The sequence below is a fragment of the Setaria viridis genome, chromosome 7 (assembly GCF_005286985.2).
Source record: "Setaria viridis chromosome 7, Setaria_viridis_v4.0, whole genome shotgun sequence".
Taxonomy (NCBI): domain Eukaryota; kingdom Viridiplantae; phylum Streptophyta; class Magnoliopsida; order Poales; family Poaceae; genus Setaria; species Setaria viridis.
In genome coordinates, this window is record NC_048269.2 from 20,342,469 (window position 1) to 20,363,510 (window position 21,042).

At 43.1% G+C, this 21,042-nt stretch overlaps 5 protein-coding genes across 5 annotated transcripts; 2 read left to right on the plus strand and 3 right to left on the minus strand.

The window, feature by feature from the left end:
- Positions 1-89: 89 nt before the first annotated feature.
- Positions 90-3,160, minus strand: LOC117864360 (uncharacterized). The gene is made up of 2 exons (XM_034748437.2): positions 1,259-3,160; positions 90-797 (listed from the first exon to the last, which is right to left on the minus strand). Exon 1 carries the CDS (start codon positions 3,027-3,029, stop codon positions 1,365-1,367), a length of 1,665 nt encoding a protein of 554 aa, XP_034604328.1. The 5' UTR covers positions 3,030-3,160; the 3' UTR covers positions 90-797; positions 1,259-1,364.
- Positions 3,161-5,423: 2,263 nt separating this feature from the next.
- On the plus strand, positions 5,424-7,909 carry LOC117864887 (uncharacterized). Its single transcript, XM_034748955.2, has 4 exons — positions 5,424-5,702; positions 6,076-6,228; positions 7,214-7,389; positions 7,615-7,909. Exons 1-4 carry the CDS (start codon positions 5,544-5,546, stop codon positions 7,715-7,717), a joined length of 591 nt encoding a protein of 196 aa, XP_034604846.1. The 5' UTR covers positions 5,424-5,543; the 3' UTR covers positions 7,718-7,909.
- Positions 7,910-8,343: 434 nt separating this feature from the next.
- On the minus strand, positions 8,344-10,931 carry LOC117864888 (signal peptidase complex subunit 2). Its single transcript, XM_072295429.1, has 5 exons — positions 10,752-10,931; positions 10,483-10,632; positions 10,269-10,352; positions 8,985-9,127; positions 8,344-8,579 (listed from the first exon to the last, which is right to left on the minus strand). The coding sequence occupies exons 1-5, from the start codon at positions 10,857-10,859 to the stop codon at positions 8,486-8,488; spliced, it is 579 nt and encodes a 192-aa protein (XP_072151530.1). The 5' UTR covers positions 10,860-10,931; the 3' UTR covers positions 8,344-8,485.
- A 2,668-nt stretch (positions 10,932-13,599) lies between these two features.
- On the minus strand, positions 13,600-14,764 carry LOC117862840 (uncharacterized). The gene has a single exon (XM_034746367.2). The coding sequence runs from the start codon at positions 14,430-14,432 to the stop codon at positions 14,004-14,006; it is 429 nt and encodes a 142-aa protein (XP_034602258.1). The 5' UTR covers positions 14,433-14,764; the 3' UTR covers positions 13,600-14,003.
- A 1,740-nt stretch (positions 14,765-16,504) lies between these two features.
- On the plus strand, positions 16,505-20,730 carry LOC117863902 (peptidyl-prolyl cis-trans isomerase FKBP53). Its single transcript, XM_034747807.2, has 12 exons — positions 16,505-16,721; positions 16,802-16,875; positions 16,974-17,191; positions 17,539-17,641; positions 17,721-17,817; positions 18,751-19,048; positions 19,136-19,354; positions 19,456-19,678; positions 20,002-20,086; positions 20,176-20,217; positions 20,324-20,372; positions 20,450-20,730. The coding sequence occupies exons 1-12, from the start codon at positions 16,706-16,708 to the stop codon at positions 20,526-20,528; spliced, it is 1,503 nt and encodes a 500-aa protein (XP_034603698.1). The 5' UTR covers positions 16,505-16,705; the 3' UTR covers positions 20,529-20,730.
- The last annotated feature ends 312 nt before the right edge of the window (positions 20,731-21,042 follow it).

Below are 21,042 nucleotides of genomic sequence, written 5' to 3' on the forward strand. Positions count from 1 at the left end.
AGCCAATGTGGAACTTTCATGAAGAGATCGAAGTCCATCCTTGGCTTAACTGATTCCAGATCCTCAACAGAGTATAGAATATGTTAGTAAAACTTGAAACTAGATACTCGTGCTTGATGGCATGCTTAAAGTTGGAACGGAAAAGGCATATACTCAGGCTTGCGTAGACATGCTAGCAAAAATTGTATACGAGGCTACTGTAGACATAGCTATCTGGACATGAAAAATGCACAACAGTGTGCATACTCTTTCCTAAAAGAATCTATATGAGGATGAACAATACACAGAGAAGAAAGAATACAGCTGAGGTACCTCTGCTAGAGAGTAAATTACTTCCATCCAATTCCTCAAGCATAGTCTTCAACTGAAGAAAGGATATAACTGAAGTAGCTCTGCTAGAGAGTAAATTTACTTCCATAAAAATTTTCAAACATTGAATCATCAACTGCTACTTCAATCTTGTTCAGTTAAGAATCTCCAGAACATAGTGGCTCTTGAATCTTGGCAAAATGCCCAAAGTAACGGAAACTATGCCCGGATATAATGTTTACAGGAGCGTCCCAAGCATTGATGTGTGCAAGATCATCACTAAAGCAGGGCAGCACTACGGACACTTGTTTGAGTCCTCTTCATGAGACTCACCAAATCAACTCGCTGAATGCACAATGCACCAAATAGCTTAACCTTTTCATTCTTATTCAGTATGAACTTGGTTTGATTACTTTCTTGATAATTAGGTAGCCTTGGTGCAACCAAGATCTCAATATTTACACTTGAGTTCCTTTTAGATGGATGTCCTGCAAAACAACAACTTTGTTTCATTGAATAAACTAAAGTGGGAATGTGGGATTCACATGACGAGGCATGTTGACAAACTAAGAAGGAAAGATGCCAATTAGGTCTTTAATTTAGAAATAATGATATTATGACCAGTGCAGTAAAATGTGCATATCCAAGCAGGCTATTAAACTCAGCATTTTTTTTCTAAGATTGAACATGGTGCCATATTTGTGATGTGCTAGATTGTGTTGTGTGTGTGTGTGTGTTGGGGGGGGGGGGGGGGGGGGGGGGGTTGCATTAGGCATGCTTTCAAGTTATTAGATCTTACACAGCTTACAGAATCAGAGTGCTGATTAGGTAATTATAAGTTAAAATGGAAATAGATTAAAAACAACTGATTAAAATCAGAGTGCTGATTAGGTAACTAATTAGCACAGTTGTGATGCAGGAGGCAACTGATTAAAAACAAAAAACTCACCAGAGCCTGCTGCTCTCATCTAGATAACTCCCAGGTTTATGCTGAAATAAGCACCGGAGGCAGTTAAGGTGCTCTTCACTGAATTCTCTATTTTAGCACAGTTCAACTATACAGCAATTGAAGTATCTAGTCTTTGGCTCTGGCGAGAACAAACTTTCTGACGAGATGAAGCATGTCCCGAAGCAATAAGCATTATGCGATCCACCTCGTTAGGCATCCCAGCCTTCAAAAGACAACTAATAAAAGAATCAACTGTAATATTGTCAGGGTGACACCCAGTCTCCACCATTTTGTGGAAAAGGGTGACTGCTTCTGATATCCTACCTTTCATACAGTGCCCAATTATTAAAATAGTATACGTATACTTGTCAGGATGACACCCTTTCTCTTCCATATCCAATAGGATCAAGTTTGCTTCATTCACCTTTCCTCCCTTGCACAATATATCAATCACAGGGTTATATATGAATGTTCGTGGAGCAATGTCTTCCCGCATGTTCAATTCCCTCAGAAGACCAAGGGCTTCCTCTGATCTGTTCTGCTTACAAAGTGAGTGTATGATGATAGAGAAAGTGTATACGTTTGGTTGAATATGATACTGAGCCATCTCCTTCCAAATCCTCATTGCACCATCAAGCTGTCCACACCGACAATATCCATCAATCAGCGAACTAAATGTCACAATATCAGGAGGGCAGCGACGGAGCATCAGCTGCTGATACATTCCCACTGCAGATTCAATATCTCCAGCCTTTCCATATCCATTAATAAGCACATTGTATGTGACCGTGTTGGGTCTTGTCCCAGATTCAAGCATGTCATTGTATACTGCCATCGCATCCTCCATCCTGCCAGCCTTACAATAACCTGAGATCACTGAGGTGTATGTCACTACATTGGGCGTGGAAACACCATCCCTCTGGAGCCTCCTCAATACCTCACGGCCTTTGTTCACCTCCTTCACCCTACATAGCCCATCAACAAGAATATTGTGTGTGACGGTATCCGGTGAACACCCAAACTCATCCATCCTTTCAACCAATGCAAGTGCCTTTTGGACATTCCCCACACGACAGACCCCCTTAATGACAACATTAAAACTCCAGACATCCGGTGAGTACAGACCTTCTTCAATCCAATTCTCAAACAAAGCAACAGCATCCTGCACGCGACCATGTGCAATCAACGAGTTCATGAGCTTGTTATACGCATACGGCTCAATGTCGCAACCAAACTGGGAGCCCTTTGCGAGCAAAGTCACCGTGGCATCAAGAAGGCCGGCATTAGTGCAGGATCCTGCCACGAACGAGAAGAATCCGGCATCGGGAAAGTACCCCGACTGGCCCATCATTTGGTCGAACAGCTTGAGGGCGTCGCTGTGGCGGCCGGACTGGCACAGCAACGAGATGACGTGGCGGTAGGAGTGCTCGGAAGGGGGTAGGGAGAGCGGTGGGGAGTGCAGGGCGGAGAAGATGCGCAGCGCGGCGGCAGCGCACGGCGCGAGTCGGACCGCGGCCGCGGCGGCGAGCGGTGAGGGCGCGAGGCCGCGGAAGGCCGGGAGGCGGTGCGGCCGTAGGAGGGCCGCGGATGCGAGCGCCTTAGCGATCCAGAGCTCGGCGGCGTGCGGCGGTGCCGGGGCCGGGGGCGTGGACGGATGTTGCGGCGTAAGGTGGGCGGCGGGGCTGAAGGAGTAGTGGAGGAGGCGGAGGAGGGGGTGGTGAGGAGGAAGGCGGAGGCGGACGAGGAGGAAGGTGTTGTGGCGGAGGAACATCGGGGAATGCGGAGACCGGGGCGGCAGGGCGTATGCGAGGAGGAGGAGGCGGCGGCGGCGGTCATCGACTCTGGGCGCGGGGAGGAGGCATAGGGCGTGAGAGTCAGGGGGTGCGCGTTGGAGGGAGAGGACTGAGCAGGGTTTTTCGGTGTTTCCGTGGTGGAAAGTTGAAACGACAAGCCAAACCAGGCTCTATTTTTCAGCAAATGCGAGACTCTATTTTACCGAAGGAAAAATTGCATTTTACTGCTCTCGACTATTTACTTTATCCATTTAACCCTAAAGCAAAATTTAAATTCACTTTACTTCCCAAAATTATTTCATTTGATCCATTCTACCCTCTAATTAGATTTTTTTTATTTCTTCAAGTACATATTGAAATTTAATTTCAGATTTGATCAGTTGACTTATAACATGACGTTCTATGTTAGAAAAATATATTAGAATTTTTTCGTGATTACTTCTCGTACAATTTTGTATATCTAAGATCAATTGTATATTAAATATTCCTAACCTATGAAAATAACCATGAAAAATTCTTAGTATAATTTTCTAACGTAAGGCGCCATGTTTGTATATGCTCACAAAATTTGAACTCAAAATTAAACTCATACACGATGAAACAAAAAAGAGAAATCTAATTAGAGGGTAGATTGGATCAGATGAAAAAGTCCAGGGAACTTGGTTTAGGGAGTTAAGCGGACAAAGTGGATAGGTGAGGGGAGTAAAATGGACTTTTTCCTTTTCTGAAAAATAAAACACGGGGAAACGCAATTCATAATGCAAAAATATAAAGACTTCTCTAATTCTGCTTTAGATATATTAATAATAGAGAGAGTTACATATGACTAATAGATATATTAATAATAGACAGAGTTACATATGACTAAGGTCAGTCTCAGTGCACAGTTTCATTGCACAGTTAATAAGGTTGAGAACTAGGTAACTGTACTAGCGGAGTATCATGGGATATAACTCCTCGAAACTCTCCTCATTCAGCAAAATTGCTAATGTGGCATAAAATTTAATGCCCATAAAATTCTTCATAAACTCCATTAAAGCTGACCTAAGCTAAAAAAATAAAGAAATATACATCGGATCACCACAAAATTGCTCAGCGCAATTAGCACCTCTAGGTGCTTGTCCCCTTGCCAACGAGGTGCTTGTCCCCTGCCAACGTTCAGCGTCTTGCCACCTCTTTAATTTTTGAAACCAAAGAGTCCGACGGAAGGAAAGGTCCTTTGGCACAGCCTAGTGTAAAAGAGTTTCGGCTTCAACGCGCGCTATTTAGCACTGTGTGTTACTATGGACGAAGCCGGAACATATAACAGGGCTTCAAAATGAACTCAGAAGCCGGTGAAGCCTAAAAAAGTGGCTTTCTGCGGCTTCGGCTCCGCTTGCTACAGTACTGCTATAGTTGCGAAGTCGAAACCCTCCTAAGCCATACCAAATGAGCCCGAAGTTTCTTCGGAAAACTCGTTGAAAGTTCCCAACACACAAGCTTCTTTTCTTGAAAACTAGATAATTTTCCACCCAATTATGACTTAGTAGAAAGGAAGAGGTAATAATTCACTGTAAATTTATTTTGAAACACCAATCGATGTAAAAGGAAATTTTAAAAGACTTATCATCTATACCAAGAGAGGGTCCTTAACTCTAAACGCATCATGTTGAGCCATGTTCCCCAAAATTTTGGCCCTGTTTGTTTGCCTCCTAAATTATATATGTTTGTTTGCCTCCTAAATTATATATGCATAATAATATATATGCATCTAAAAAACTAAAATGACCTATAATTTTAGAACAGAGGGAGTATAATCTAGATTATGGTCCAAGAATAGTAGGGTAAAAATCATCTTAGGATCATAAATAGTCTCAATAGATTATTTGAGATTATTCGTGGTCCCATGATGATCCTAAGTGTTTTTTTACTATAGTACACATGACCCATAATCTAAATTATATAATCTAGATGGATTAATCTGTAAGGCCTTAGCCTATTAGATTGACCGGATCACTTAACTCTAAGATAGCATCATGTTGAGCCATGTTTCCTATAGTCCATTAGATTGACCAGTTCGCTTCATCCTCATTATCTATCTCTGTGTTTTCATCATCGCAGCCACCATGGACCACTTACTGATTTTATTGTCAAATAAATACTTTAAACTTAAGTATCTTTAAGCTTGCCAATGACGGGTAAGACCAAAATGAACTTTGCAAGTTGCTGCTTCAGCTTTCAAATAGAATTTTTGATCAAATTGTTGCAATTATCTTTGATGAAATCGATCTACAGAAGTGCTTCTTGCTCACATTTCAAACGGGCGCAACGTCCCAACACGCAGAATCTAAAAATGTGAGGGTGCGATGTGAAAATCCCCAAAACACCCAACTAGATTACGGCCGGGTGGCGCGGGCCGGCCGCTCCATCGTGTCCCGAGAGGTCGGACCGCCGCCGCGCCGCCCAAATCCACCGCCGAAAAAAAAGGGAAGCCCCTCTCTCTGTTCGGCTCGATGGCCTCGAGCTCCGGCAGCGGCGGTGGGGCGGAAGGCGGGGTCGGGGAGGGGCCGACGACGCTGGACGAGCTGTACCAGATCAACGTGGTGCCGGCCGAGCTGCACTTCAAGTTCCGCAAGGAGCTCCAGGGCCTCCGCGTCGGCCTCAACCTCGAGGTCTCATCTTGTCCCGTACCAAACCCTAAACCTCGTCATAAAACCCAGTGCTGGATATGAATTTTCATCACTCATAGATTTATTTGGTCCTTTCCTCCAATAGTTTGCCTCTGACCGATAATAAAATTGATCCCGCCCCAAGCATCCTTGGCTTCGGAAATGTTAAATCCTCGCAATGGTTGTGCTGTCGAAATAGTATCATCCATAAAATTCCCTCCCCTTCTGTACACTGACAATCTCATCTGATCAAAATCTTACCGATGTGGAAATTTTAGTGTCGTGTCCCCCATATTGGTTGTTACTACTCTGAACTATGTTTAATAGTTTCAGCTGCTTCGTAATGTCTAAATGTGATGATATATTGCCTTTGCAGTTCTACAATCTTGAGGTGAATGGTTTTGAGGCGAAGATAGTACTCAAGCCTCTAGACTACGAACGGAAGTGGAAATTCCAGTACAAGCCCATCAGTGGTGACGTACAGCTGCTTTCCAAGAAGATACCAGTTACAAAGTTTCTAAATCTACAGGTTCTTTTCTTCTGTATAATCCTGTTAATTGGAATAGTGTTTTGTGACAGCAAGCACTGTACATACTCGGAAAATCATTCTATGCAGACAAGTTCCAGCTAATTTATATCATTCATAGACCACAGGTATTGTCTATGAAATTTGTGCCTACTGGTGCAGCTACCAATGTTAATTGGCCAATGTGACTGCGTTATGTATTTGATGCTTATGTGAATGCATGGAATTTATGCAAGCAAGAAGTTACAGTTAAAAAGATTAAGATTGGTAAAAGTAACCTTATTTGTATTTGCTGCCTTGATTCTGGTAGCATAATGCTGAAGAAAATATCTCATTACACCCCAGCTAAGGATAATTATTGTCTGTACAAAGTACAAACTGCGTCTTGTATTTGAGCAAGCTTTGGTTGCAATATTCTTTAGAAACTATTCCTTGGGATGCATCAACTTGTATTACAAGAAGCAAGAATAATGTTTTAATTTCTGGTTACATGAAGTGTGAAACCACCTATATAGTATGTAGATATTTAATATCTTTCTCTTTTGCGATTTAACATTTCCCTGAGTAAATGAGGGTAGCTGAGAACACAATTTAGTTGATATGCTATTCTTCCCTGTGTGATTTGATGATTAAGGTTTACATGCTTAGTTATTTATGCTAGCAGAAATTGGTCATGTATATGGTCCTGAAAAAATTGCATGCTTCATTAGAAACAGAGTATGTACCACTTACCTAGACAAGAAGTCCATTGAACATTATTACTCACCAGAGTCACCTCCAAAAGGTGTGCAGTAATCATCATCATCTAAATAGATGCCATAAACATGATAGGGTAGAAAAATTACACCAATTGGCCATCCCATCCTTGGTCCAGAAAGGCCAATTGTTTTGAAACTAAATGCTCATATGTGAAGTTCACTTTGATTTGTATAAGTTTGTTTTGTGTCATTGATAGTGCATGGAATTTCTAACAGCATGGATTACACAGGTTGGCATCGGTCACAATTTTCACATGAATGCAACTGGATGGAAATGGAAGCTTTCTACCTGCCTTGGGGGAGATGGTGTCTCACAAATAAGAAACAAGTCTAAAATCAGCATGTTCCCAGGGTTTGATTTGAGGATTGGATGGAGAGCTGAATATGTGCTTCCTGAGATACATGGGTAAGTCTGAATCAACACTAACCTTACTTAAATTGCTGTGACCGTTAGAAGTATTGAGCAGGACCCTAGACTCATATCCATCGAAAACCTGCTGCATTGAGGACAATTTGAACTCACAAACACGACAACTCAACCTTTTCTTTTTCGAATCAACACTACAACCCAACGCTTTCTTTCGAATCAACACTACAACTCAATTGTGATTACTATCTTTGCTCTACACAGGGCTGTTGGCACAGGAGAACCTGCCTTCAGTTTGAATTATGGGCGGCTGCATGCATCAATAGATCGGGTCGAGGCTATCGTTACTCAATCAGATCAGTACTGATCGTCCATGGTGGAAGTCAAAGGAGAGTTCTTCATCGCCAGCAATCATCTCAACCAAATCTCAGGGTTTACTAGAAGCATTTTTAAGCTCTATGTACAGTTGTTAGCGAACTTTGAGTTTCTCCAAACCCTGTGCGGCTTTTCCTATGTCTGAAAACGTAATGAAATAATATCATGCAACTTGTGTTTGGCACTTGGGACCATCTACCAAAGAGATGCGCACTGGCGCTTACACTACCAGAATATCAGTACAAGCTGTGACCTCGCTCCACACACTAGCAAATTGTGCTGCACGCCTGCACTACAAGAATATCAGTACAAGCTGTGAGGTCATTCCACACACTAGCAAATTGCGCTGCATTGCTGTGTACCGCACCAGATTAGAGACATGGGTGGCTGGTGCATGATCTTTAGGCATTCAGATTTGTATTCTAACATACTAAAGTAAACACTTAAAGCGGTTGAGGTAAAGAAATACGTGATTCAACGGCTATTTCATTTGTCTTCAAAAATTGCTCCAGTGCAAAGGGCACGGAATGAACCGGCTGCAAGCCTATACCATGGTCTACGATAGAGTAACCAGATAGTTATTGATAGACACGACAGAAAGCACAGAACTAATGTCTATGTCTTGAACGGTATTCATTCACTGATCAAGCAGTACAGTATGCAAAAATGTCTGTTTAGATTAGACTAAGCTCTCTTCCACAAGAGGGGTTTCCCTAGACAACCGATGTCTCCCAGATGGTCAGAGACATGAGCTACCAATTCATTTACTCTTGCGCTCGCTGTTGTAGTCATCAATCAGCTTCTCAACATCCTTCCAGAACAGACCTTCCACAAGAACACCTTCCTTAGTAAACCTGCCCAAGGGAGTACTGTTAGTATGCTTGTGAATTTCAGAAGAACTAGGACATCGATACAAACAAAAAGTTGTGTACATGCACTTGAGCTTGCACAATTTTGCCATGACATGGAATAAGACCCAGAAAGCAACCACTGTGATTTTCAACTAACGCGCAGCATTGATGACTAGCTAATATACTATGAAACTACATAGGAGTTTTAGGTGCATCATACAAGAAACATTGTCGCAGAGCCTTGTGTGCCGATGTGTCAGTTGATTGCATGCTGGATAGTAAGCATTTCAATCAGATTTAAAATGTAACTAGAGAAGGATGCCTCGCTACAATTGAGATTAAAACAAGAAATTCATTCTCACTATTAAGAAATCTAAAATTCTCAATTGAAAACTATTGTACACATACCACTTTGTCACGCTCTTAGAGAAACGGACTGGCTTATTCGCAGAGATAGACTGCAGGTCCGCACTGTCTATTGTGAGAGTGTACATGTCTGAGAATCTTGGTAACTTAGAAGAAATAATGAGGCCAGTGCTGTTGAAAGAACCCTGAGAGAAAACTCAGAAGTTAGCAAAGGTATACACATCACGTCCATATGACAATACTGAATGAAACAAGAACAGACATCTCAAGTAACTGGCAATCACCAAAATAAGATCACATCACTATCTAATACGCAAGGCATTCACTACCACATCAATCTTAAAAGCAACACATACACCAAAAGGGGCAAATAACAAGTACCATTTCTAGAAACATGTTCTTTAGTAACTACAAGGACTGGACAGCCCAGCAAATTTGAAATTACGGTCACTGGAAGCAAAATGCTCAAATCATCTACATACACACCCTTTTGCTGTCTAAACTATGCAATGCAGTTCCCTTCTAAATTGATAATATCTATAGTATCATGCAAGTCGTGATCAAATAAAGCAGTTATTTAGCATTCAAGCAAAAATGAGACCAAGTGTGCAACTACTAAGCATAGTGTATCACTCCACACCCAACTACTCCACAGAGTGTGCCACTGTGACTAAAATTGAATAGTTTGAAAGTTTGAAACTAAAGGCATGTGTTGAGTAATGAGGAAGCAAAATACACAGCTGAACATTGTTCCTGGAGAGAAGGGTAAATAATAAAATCCATGTTGTCTAACAATCATAAGAAAAAGCTATTCCGTTGGCAAAAAATGTCCATAAAGTGGGATTAGGAAACTTATCACAGCTCTTAAAAGTTACCCAGAAACTTCCAAGGCAATTGCAAATAAAACAGCAGCAATTTTGGGTCATCAGAATTTTAAACAGGTGAAAACTTCTTAACATTGTTCAGCATGGGCAAATCTGCATGGATACTTGATTGAAGAACAATCGCTTCAGTTGGTTGAATGTACCATTATTCAACAGTCTTTAAGCAGCAATTTTGTCAAATGATTTTTTTATTAAAACACATCCACCTCGGTAAGAATTTCAAGATGGAACACATACACTCAAAGAAGCACTTCATATAGCCAGTATCAAAATTGCTTATCCATGATCAACCATATCTAACAGATGCATATACACAAACTGAAAAAAAAAATTGTAGTTTCGTTCGGATACAGTACAGTCAGGAAGAAAGTAAAAAACGGATTGAATAGGGGTAAGATCTACACATGGAATTCAAGAGCAACAAGTGGGGATGGAGACTAACCGCAGGAGGGTGGGTGAAGAGGATGGCATCCTTCTCCTTGGTGTAGCTAAGGATCAGCAGAACCACATTCAGCGCCACATATGTGTCGACACATCCAAGTCAAGGACCAACAACAAAAAACAGCAATTCCACACAATTCTCAACCCAAATCAGATCTAGCGCCGACTCATCAGAAGCAAAAGTTCGGGCAAACCAAGCGAAGAAAAGGATATAGTGCGATGCAGCCGAGGAGGAACTCGCGGTTTTGCGGGAACTTTTTCGGGTAGAACTGCGCGAGCAGGGCGACGGCGATCACGGCCGCCCCGATCCCCAGCTTCAAATTGCCCAGCCGGGTGTCCTCCGTGTAGCCCTTGCTCTTCACGACCTTATAGCACCACGGAACCACCTCGTCAGATGCTAAATCTAAAGGAACCAGGAGCGATCGAGAAGGGGCGGGGGAAGAGAGGGGGAGGAGAGACTAGGGTTTAGGGTGAAGCGTAGTACATCGGAGATGGTCTCGTCGAGGAGGTGCTTGATGGAGTGCGGGTCGAGGAGGTTGGCCTTCTTCGGGGTCACCTTCGCCGGCGTGCCCGCCGCGCCGTCGCTCGCCATCTGCGCCGCTGCTCCGCGGGATCGTCGACGAGGAGGGGGGAAGTGGTGGGAGACGGAGCGGGGAGTGGAAGACGAGAGATGCGGGACCCGCGGGTATATGCGGGATCAGTCTATGACGGGTGGGCTCATAGGTACTGGGACCCAGTTCGTCAGTGACAGATAGGGTTGCTTCACGGTACTCTGGACAGGATCTGAAACGCGGATAGTGGGCGGACCAATGGGAGATCAGGAACGCGTCACTGGAACGCCATGTCAGCAATCAGGACTGCTATCCCTCAAAAGATTCAAGCCATGTTTTTTGAGACGATTCAGGTCTGGTTTGGTTTACTCTTGCTTATTTTTAGCAACCGTTACATCGAATATTTAGATACTAATTAGAAGTATTAAACGTAGACTATTTACAAAACCCATTACATAAGTGGAGGCGATGAGACGAATCTATTAAGCCTAATAGATTTGTCTCGTCGTTTAGCCTCCATCTGTGTAATAGGTTTTGTAAATAGTCTACGTTTAATACTCCGAATTAGTATCTAAACATTCGATGTGACACATGCTAAAAATAAGCAAAGGGAACCAAACGCCCCTCAAGCCATGTTTTGAACCCGGAACATGATTTTTTTTGTCTTTTGGAACTCATGGCTTTTAAGAACAATTTTTATATTGATTTCAAGACCCTATTGATATGAAAGACGTAGGATTAGAATTGCAAGAAATTTGCAAACTCCAAATGTAGAAAAGTTTCTAATAGAACCTCATGAGATCCAACATCTAGTTTCTCTCCAATTTTTTTGATGAATTTATGCATCCTGTAGTAATTCGAAGGAAATTACAGCATGCAAACCTTTGTTTCAAATGGGCATATAGGAAATTTTCCTATAAGATTAGAATTCTCCAAATTACCTATGATTTTCATTTGTTCTAATGGACCTTAAAGTGCATGAAACTCTTTAATGGGACGTCTAGATACAACATAAAATATATGAATTTGAGTAGAGAGATAGACATAAAAAAAATTCTAGATTGGTTCTCATGTTAAATTTACCTCAAAATCCACCAATGCAGAAAGAGAGAGAGATGAAGAGAAATTGAGAAATAGGGCTAAAATGGCTGAGATTTTTTCTATACGAAGAAAGCTTTAATAAAGTTCTGATTTTTTAACAAGCTGATATACTCATATACACAACCACTAGAAAAACACCGGTAGACTTTTACTCGAGAACATCGCACAGAATACCGTTCGTCATCGAGGTTGTTATCGAACAAGATTTTGATTATTTTACGCTATGCAATAGAACTTCGCCGTTCTTGCTAAAAAATTGGGCAAACGAGTGGCATTTTGGCAAGTTGAACAGTGCGTAATGATATCTAAGAATTTCTTTTTCAAACAACAATCTAGCCTACTGTACAGACTTAGCCAACCATGTTAACATCTGTCCTGATTGATAAGTCCACAGTGAAGCAGAAGCTACCAGGGTGCTATATCACACTGAGTTTATGGACATCCAATTAATACTGAAATTTTGAGCAGCAATAGTCACTCAGCTGATCCTTCTATAAACTGCATCCATTTCACAATAAAGTATGCCATCAAAAGATACATAGAGTCGTCAGAATTCAAATACAGCACCAGTCAAGAGAACATTCCACGTTTTGGAATTCAGCAGACAGCTGCTCTTTCGAGGCCAGTACATTTCTGATGTCAAGACCTGGGGAGTTTGGATCTGAGCACTATAAAAAGATAAGATTTGACGAGCTGTCCGAGATGCATGCCAGAATATACGAGTGAACAACTACTGACTAACTTGTCCCTCACATGCATCGCCATCTGTTCCCATACATTTCATAATCAAAACATTTGATCTTGAACAGCTGTTGAGGTTTTCCTTCTTTTTTCTATTTAGTCAGAATAGCTGCTGAGAAATTCATATGAAATTGCAGCTATGAGCAAATGCATTTAACATATTCTTGAGTAGAACGAGGCATACATACACTTCTGTTTCTGTCTGCATACATAAAACATTGAACAAAACATGGGGCATAGTTCAGTCATGGATTGCGAAAATGAACCAGCGACTGAGACTGCGAAGTCAATAAACATTATTTGGTTCCTTGCATTGTTTAATGGACAGAGAATTTCAGTTATTTGAGACGTATCCCATAACATTTTCATGTCTCTGCATAACCTTTGACTACTTGGGTGCCAGATGTCACTGGTTGCAACACAGAAAATAAGAAAATTATCCAGTCTGTCATAAGATGAAAAGGTGCCATTGAAGAACTGCCAACGAATTTTATCTTAAGGAATTCTGTGCATAAGTAAGAAGATAAGTCTTTCTGCTTCAAAAAATAAAATTGAGGCACTGTGTATGTTTTCTTCTGAATTTTGGGAGTGGGGAGCAGTATTAACATGAACTATTCAAATCCCCAAAAAAGTTATGTTCAATACTTCGCAAAAAAATCACCATGCTCAAATTATCCTGCACTTTCCTATGAGATGGTAATAGGCATTCAACGAAAGAAAGCATGGAGAAAGAAATTAAAAATCTTACAAACTACCAAGCTCTCCTGTGATACGAGTCCCAGGACGGTGTGGGAATCGGGATCAGGGCCTTAAGCGCACATTATATGTTTGATTGTTTACTCAATCATTCCACATGGAATGATCTTGATTGTGAAAACAGAAAAGTGCAACTGACAGGTTAGTTTATGTCATACCGGTGCAATAATTGGAACAAATCGCTTTGAAAATCGAATCCCATTTAACCTCAAAAGCCTGAAGTATGCAATTCTAACACTGGAACATCATATAGAAGCAGCAGCAGCTAACCATCTAGATCAGGTAACGCACGGCAAGTCGGCAACAATTAAAGCAGCAGCGCAACTCTCATATCACATAGCCTCTCAACTAGAGCCTGCACGGAGCAGAAGCAGATTGTACACGGTAGTAGTACTGGTACAACAAGAACGAAAAGAATGGCGTCCAACATGGACAGGTGCAGCTACTGCGCGCACCCTGGATCCCTTTACAGCAGCGGCGGCGGCGGCAAGCGGCATCAGATCAGCTCACAAATAAATCACGGACCTGACACCCGGACGAGCTTGGGTTTCGATTGGCGCGGGCGAGGCGGGGAATGGAGCGGTCTGTCAGGTGAGGGGCGTTGAGGAGGACACCTCGGCCTTGTCGAGCCGCCGCAGCTGACACGCGCGCAGCGCCAGGAAGGCGCCGAGGAAGAGCTGCATTGCGACGGCGACGCCGGCGAAGGCGATCCCGAGCCGCTCCCCGAAGTTGAGCCGCCGCCGGCGCTGCCTGGGCGGCGGTGGCGGGGGCGGGTGCCTCCGGTGCCGGTGCCGCGGCCGCGGGGCCCGCCGCGCCGGAGGGGGAGGGGAGGCCGGGGGGTCGGAGGCCGACGCGACCTGCCGCTGCGTGGCGGGGACCGCCGAGGAGGGCGGCGAGGGGGCGGCGGAGGAGAGGGGGAGGGACGGGGAGGCGAGGAGGAGGAGCGGGAGGAGGAGGATGGTCAGGGTCGCGGCTCGGGCGGGTGCCGAGCGGCGCGGGCGCGGGCGTGGCGCCATGGGAGGGGGCGTGGCATCAAGGTGAGGGGAGGGGGGGGCGTCGAGGCGAATCTGGTGGTGGTGGGATTGGGGGAGAGGTCGGGGCTGGTAGGAAGAGGGGAGAGGTGGGAAGGTGAAGCTTGCCTTGAGGGCGCTGAGCGTGGGCGGAGCTGCGATGAGCTGGTGCGAGGCGAGAGGGAGCTGGACGCGTGGTTCGGGTTCTCACTGCAAGGTGTTTTTTAGGTGCGTTCGGTGAGAGGTGGCACCGTGGCAGTGGCACATGCCTGGCTGGGTGCTGGATGGCTTGCTTCGGCTTTGTGCCGGCAGCCGCCGCCGATCCGGATGGCCACAAAGCCCACAAGCCGCGAGCCCACACCGTAGCGTGTAGGCTGTGGCGAAGCTACGACAGGTACCTGTCGGGCGTAGTAATGGCGGAAACGCGGCTGTGCAGCACGGAGGTACGTAGCAGCTCCAAATGCGCGTGAAGAAGTCGACATATGGACCCCATTGCGAGCTGAGAATACTACGGGTGATACCCCTGCTAAACTTTAGCACATATCACATCAAATGTTTGAATACTAATTAGGAGTATTAAACATAGTTTAATTACAAAACTAATTGCACAGATGAAATCTAATTCACGAGATGAATCTATTAAGCCTAATTAGTCGATGATTTGACAGTGTGGTGCTACAGTAACCATTTGCTAATGATGGTTTAATTAGCTTTAATAGATTCGTCTTGCAATTTAGACTCCATCTGTGTAATTAGTTTTGTAATTAGTTCATGTTTAGTTTTCCTAATTAGCATCCGAACATCCGATGTGACTCTGCTAAAGTTTAGCACCTCGTATCCAAACACCCCCTTACGTCTACGTGGTCAGTTTCATACCTTCAAAAATAGCATATATTTGAATATTTGATGGCCTTGTCATCGTTTTAAATTTTCAGTATGTGATAGGCACCTCCATGCAGTCCACGGTGCTCCTTCCCTTAAAACTTCTAGACATGGATAAGGAGGAGGAGGAGGAGGAGGATAAAAGGAGGACAAATTTCTTACACGGTCAACGAATAAAATCTAAGTCCAGCATATGCCACGGCCACTAACTTTAGGGGTTCCGACATGTTACAGATAGATCGATGGATGTGGATGGCATATGAGAGTATAAGTTTTTTTATTGGCATGTAACGATTTTTTTCATGTAAATATGAGAAAGAAGGTGATAGAGAGATGAAAATAGTTAAAAGGAAATATAAATGGATACCCGTTGCTCGAAAGCAATAGAAAATTGCTAGGAAATGATATTGAGGAAAATGCACGTTGACTATATGCCGTTAGTGAATATGAGATAGCAACTTAGTGGATGCTCGTATCAAGCATTCAAGCTAGGTCTAGCAAAACAAAGACAGAGCTTTGAGCTTGATGTAGCTAAGAGGCTACGAAACCAGGGACGAATTAAAGATTAAGGCAGGGACAAAGTTAGGATTAAACAATACGATGGGAGCAAACAAGCTGTATCATGAAAGTTTCTTAGATGTAGCTCAAGTGTTTTGAGCATAGGAGGCCATGGCCCTTACTTGGCCCATCCACGGCTTCGTCACACCATGGAGCAATTTTTTTTGGCCATAGATGAAGCGAAAAATTGATAAAGGAGAGGGAGGGGAAAAAGAGGGACACCAGAATAAAGATGAACCTTTTCGACAAAAAGATTATAAATAATCAGGATGTTCATCTTTCGACAAAAAGATTATAAGATGCATTAAAAGAATTCTCTACACTTAGCAAATCGCGAGTGAAATGCTTATATGATGTGGAAAAAGGTGCTCCATCGGATGGAAGAACGAACATTAACACATACAACAAGGTGATCTCTCACAACGAAGAGTGAACGGCACGTGTAATATGCTTCTTTTTTTTTTGCAAGCACGTGTAATATGCTAGAGGTAGACGGTAGTAGACATTGGAGGTATTACGAAGCCGATGTTGTTGAACATGAGCCCAAATGGGAAACGTTTACTGGCCCAAATGGGCCTCAATGCTACGAACGGCCCGAGGGCAAAAGAGCAAAACGACAACCCCATACATCCTCTTCCCTCCGCCGCCGCTCCCCTAAAACCCCATTCTTTAGGGTTTCTCCGCGGCGCGAAGCTCCCCCTTCTCCCCTCCCCGCCGCTTCCACTACCCTCTCGAAGCTTCCCCTGCTCCACAGCGCCGCCCATATCAACCCCAACCCCCTCCCGTCTCCTCTCCCCTAAGCCGCCGCCGCGCGAAGTACTCGCCCAGCCGCCCCAACCATGTCGACGTTCTGGGGTAACAATCGTTTCCGCCGCCACCGATTTTGCTGTCAATTTCCGTTGTGTTGCCTGACTGGATTGTCGCGTTCCTCGCAGGCGTGGAGGTTAAGCCGGGGAAGCCCTACACGCTCACCCACAGCGACTGTGGCGGCCGCCTGCGCCTCACCCAGGTCCGCTTCTTCTCGCGGTTTGACGGTGGTAGCGTATATTTGTGATGTTGTGTGACGAATGTGGTGTTTATTGGTTGGATGGGAAATTTGCAACGCAGGCAACGCTGGGGGATGAGGCCGGTAAGGGGGAGAAGGGTGGCGGCCGGAAGAAGTGTGTGCTACAGTGCAGCGTCGAGAGCAAGGATCCCGTTTACCTTTGTGCCTTGGTGCCGGAGCAGTCGGAAACATGCCACCTGGAGCTGGAGTTTGATGAGGTGGAAGTCACTTTTTCAGTGATTGGGCAGAGGAGTGTCCATCTTGTTGGATACTACATCGCGTATCCTCTGCTGCATTAGTGTCAATTGATTCTCTTTCTTTGTATTAGGTTGCTGTAGGATGGTTTCAATTGATTATCTTTCTTTCTAGTATGCTAGGTTGCTGTAGGATGGTTTCAATCGATTGCCTTTCATTCTCTTATGGTAGGTAGCTTTAGGATGGTTTCAATTGCTTATCTTTCTTTGTAGTAGATTACTGCAGGATGGTTTCAATTGATTATCTTTCTTTCTAGTATGCTGTAGGATGGTTTCAATTGCTTATCTTTCGTTGTAGTAGATTGCTGTAGGATGCTCATTGTGTTGGGAATTGTTGTTGTGGAGCTTGTTTTTCCTTAAGTGTTTTTGTCAGTGATGCGTACGAGGAAGATATGAGTGACAGTGATGCTGAGAGTGACTCTCTTCAAGGCTCCGACGAGGATGGTTTCTTGGTAGATGATGATGACAATAACATGGTAATGATTGACCAGATGACCACGGGTAATACACATGTTTTGTCTTGGTGCAGAACTCATTTTAGTATGTTACTGTCAGGTTATGGGATATTCAGACAGTGAAGATGATTCAGACTATGATTCAGAGTCTGATGATGAAGAGATGGCATACGATCAGCGTAGGGGCAAAAGTTCAGGTAAGCATTACATACTGTTCCATTGCCCTGCCATATAATCAATAAAAGAATGCCCTGACATATAACTAGATTCTCCTTCTCACTCGTTGCTTTGGACCTTAAAATTTAGTTATCTCTAGGTCTATTTTCCCTTTCGTAGTCATTAGTGTTGGTGTAGCCTTGTATTTTGGGATTGACAGAGGGAGAACGTTTGAACCAAAGCTGTGATATGAACTGGTAGGGGCAGGAAATTGTAAATGCTTATGTCCAATGAATAACTGATGAAAATAAATGTAACATTGATTTGATGTTTGCACAGGAGCTTGTTAACAAATGGTATATACATTATAAAATTTATCATGAAAAGATGCCTTGGAATTCTTTTGCTTATGCATATTGCCAGAGTGAAACTTATTCTGTAACTTCTTGGGGTTACTTCATGTGTCACATACCTCCTCTTAATACCCTTTAAAGTATTTATATAACTATATGCATGATTTAGCTGCAGAAAGCGTTAGAACCCTTTCATATTAAGCTTAGTTGATTGAAACACTACATTCTGTGGGGTAATCTGGCACTTGCCAGGATTGTTGATTTGCACTTCTGTTGGTGCTTAATGCCTGATGTACCTAAAGAATAGCAGTATTTGCATTCTGTTAAGTGTACTGTATTGGAATATATTCTACTTCTGTATACATCGATTCGAGTATTCAAATGTGCATGGTGAGGTTATGTACACGCTTATGTGGAATTAATATTACAAACTACAGCCCTATTTTCCCTATCGCATTAGAGAAATCATGAATTACCATTTATTTCACTTAGTTTCAGTTGCACTTCTCATTGGCATTGGCATTGGCATTACCTCATGCAAGGGATGTTTGATTTTCCTTACCCCAGTCAGGATCGCTTTATGCCTTCATGGGTTTCTTTACCTGTTGCTAAATTTTGCAGTTGTTATTGAGGAAATTCAAGAGGATGACAAGCCTTCTGCGGGTGAAGTACAGAAGGGATCAAACAAGAAGCGGAGCAGTGAAAATGGTGATAAGTCTCAACTCCAGCTTGTTGTGAGGGATCCTGCTACTGAATCCTTGGAAAGTGAAGATGAAGATGGCTTTCCTGTATCATTTTCTGAATCAAAGAAGAGTTCCGAGAGTGTTTCGAAGAAAAAAGGGGGAAAAGACAAGGAGGCTAGCAATGAAGACCGGAAAAGGAAAAGTGGAGTCATTACAGATCGTGGTGACTCTTCAGGGTACATGCTAACTCACTTTTTGCCCCAGAATTTGTCATTGGTGTGGTAACATGCTCTGATACTTTGTAAATTTACCTATGGTTCTAGGGATGTAAAGGCTGAAAATGATGGGGCATCAAAGAAGAAGAAAAAGACCAAGGACAAAAGCACTGCTATGGACAACGGAAAGGTGAACAATGATGTAAAGGAGGTTAAGCAACAAGATGCTTCAGCTGAACCTGTCAGTGCAAAACATAAGAAGAAAAACAAGAACACAAGTGCTTCTGAGGCTGGTACCGATGAGCAATCTGCTAAGAAAAACAATATGTAAGTATCTTAAGGTGCTGCATTGTTTTTTCTTTTTACATTGAAATGCTTTTCACATGGTTCTACACTGTTTGACAACATTACCTTCTACCTAATTCCAGTCACAAAGATGGCGAGGCTGTAACTGCTCAGGAGGCTAATAAAAAGAACAAGAAAAAGAAAGGACAGGACACAAACAGAAGTGAAAATCAGTCACCAACTGGACTTGTAGAGTCAGATAGCAAGAAGGAGCCACTACAAACACGGACTTTTGCCAATGGTATGATAATTCAGGAGATGGAGCTGGGCAAGCCTGATGGTAAAAAAGCCACCAATGGAAAGAAGGTAAACATTTCTGGCTTCTTGATGGGATGATCCTCTCCAAGCTACCATTTTAGTATTGCAATTTCTCACTGACTAGGCAATGCTGACATTTGCATGCTCGAGTTTCAGTATCTTCACATAGTTGCTTGCTTTTGCATGGTTATGATAGATTGGACCAAATAGAAAACTTTCCATTATCTGACTTGCATGCTCGAGTTTCAGTATCCTCATCTGAGCATTAGTTGCATGATTTGTATAATTATGATAGATTGGGATGATCAGGCAACTTTCCACTATCTGACTTTCATGTTGACTTTTATAAGTATGACCTCTTTTTTCCTTAGGTTGCTATGAGATATATTGGCAAGCTAAAGAATGGCACGATTTTTGACTCCAATGTTAGCGGAAGACCATTTGAGTTCAGACTAGGTAATTGTTTTTTTTCCTGCTAATGTCTTGCTTTCTACCATCACTCAAGATCAATATTGGGGTTGACTCAATTGATACCTTGCCTGCAGGTGTTGGGCAGGTTATCAAAGGATGGGACGTCGGCGTCAATGGTATATAAGCCTTTTTTTTTTGTATATAAGCCTTCATCTTGTTATCAAACACACAATCATGTTGCAGTGCATATTTTCATGCTTTTGGCTTGGTGCTTGTTAACAGGTATGCGGGTTGGTGACAAAAGGAGACTCACCGTTCCACCTTCAATGGGGTAAGATATCCATTACATTGCTTTGTACTATCAGCGAGTGGTCGTTCCAATCCAGCCCTGATTTGTTGCTTCTGTAGTTACGGGAGCCAGAGAGTGGGGCCGATACCGCAGAACTCAACTCTCATCTTTGATGTGGAGCTAGTGAACGTGAAATGAAGTTTGAGGACCAAGATAGCATGAAGGTCCATGAGAAACTGAGGCAGTTTCGAAAGTTTTGGAGTGCACCATTTTCCTTCTGCAGTGCTATTTCATAGCCGTAGGGACATGTTCAGCTGATTCCAAGCCATTTTTATCGACATTATCGTTACTGTAAACTGGAGCTATTCAGGCTAATTGCCGGGTTGCAACATTTGCCCTACTTGCGCTTGATCTTGCCGTGGTTGATTCCTTTTGGTCCGGTTTGGACTAGATCATCTACTGAGTGAAATGATTAGCACTAGTAGAGTTTATGTTGCTGTGTTTTAGAATTTCAGTTGCACCCTGTTGCCTCCAAAATCATTTTAAACTTTGTGAGAGAAGTAACTGACTGGAGTTGTTTGGGTTTTGCTGCTAGCTTTCCAAGCCTAATTTCACTCATTGCAAAATACGAGCATTTTGGGATGGTCTTCCTTTTCTTTCCGCGTGCTCCATATTTACCATTTGCCTAGATCTGTGATCATTCTTTGGCCTG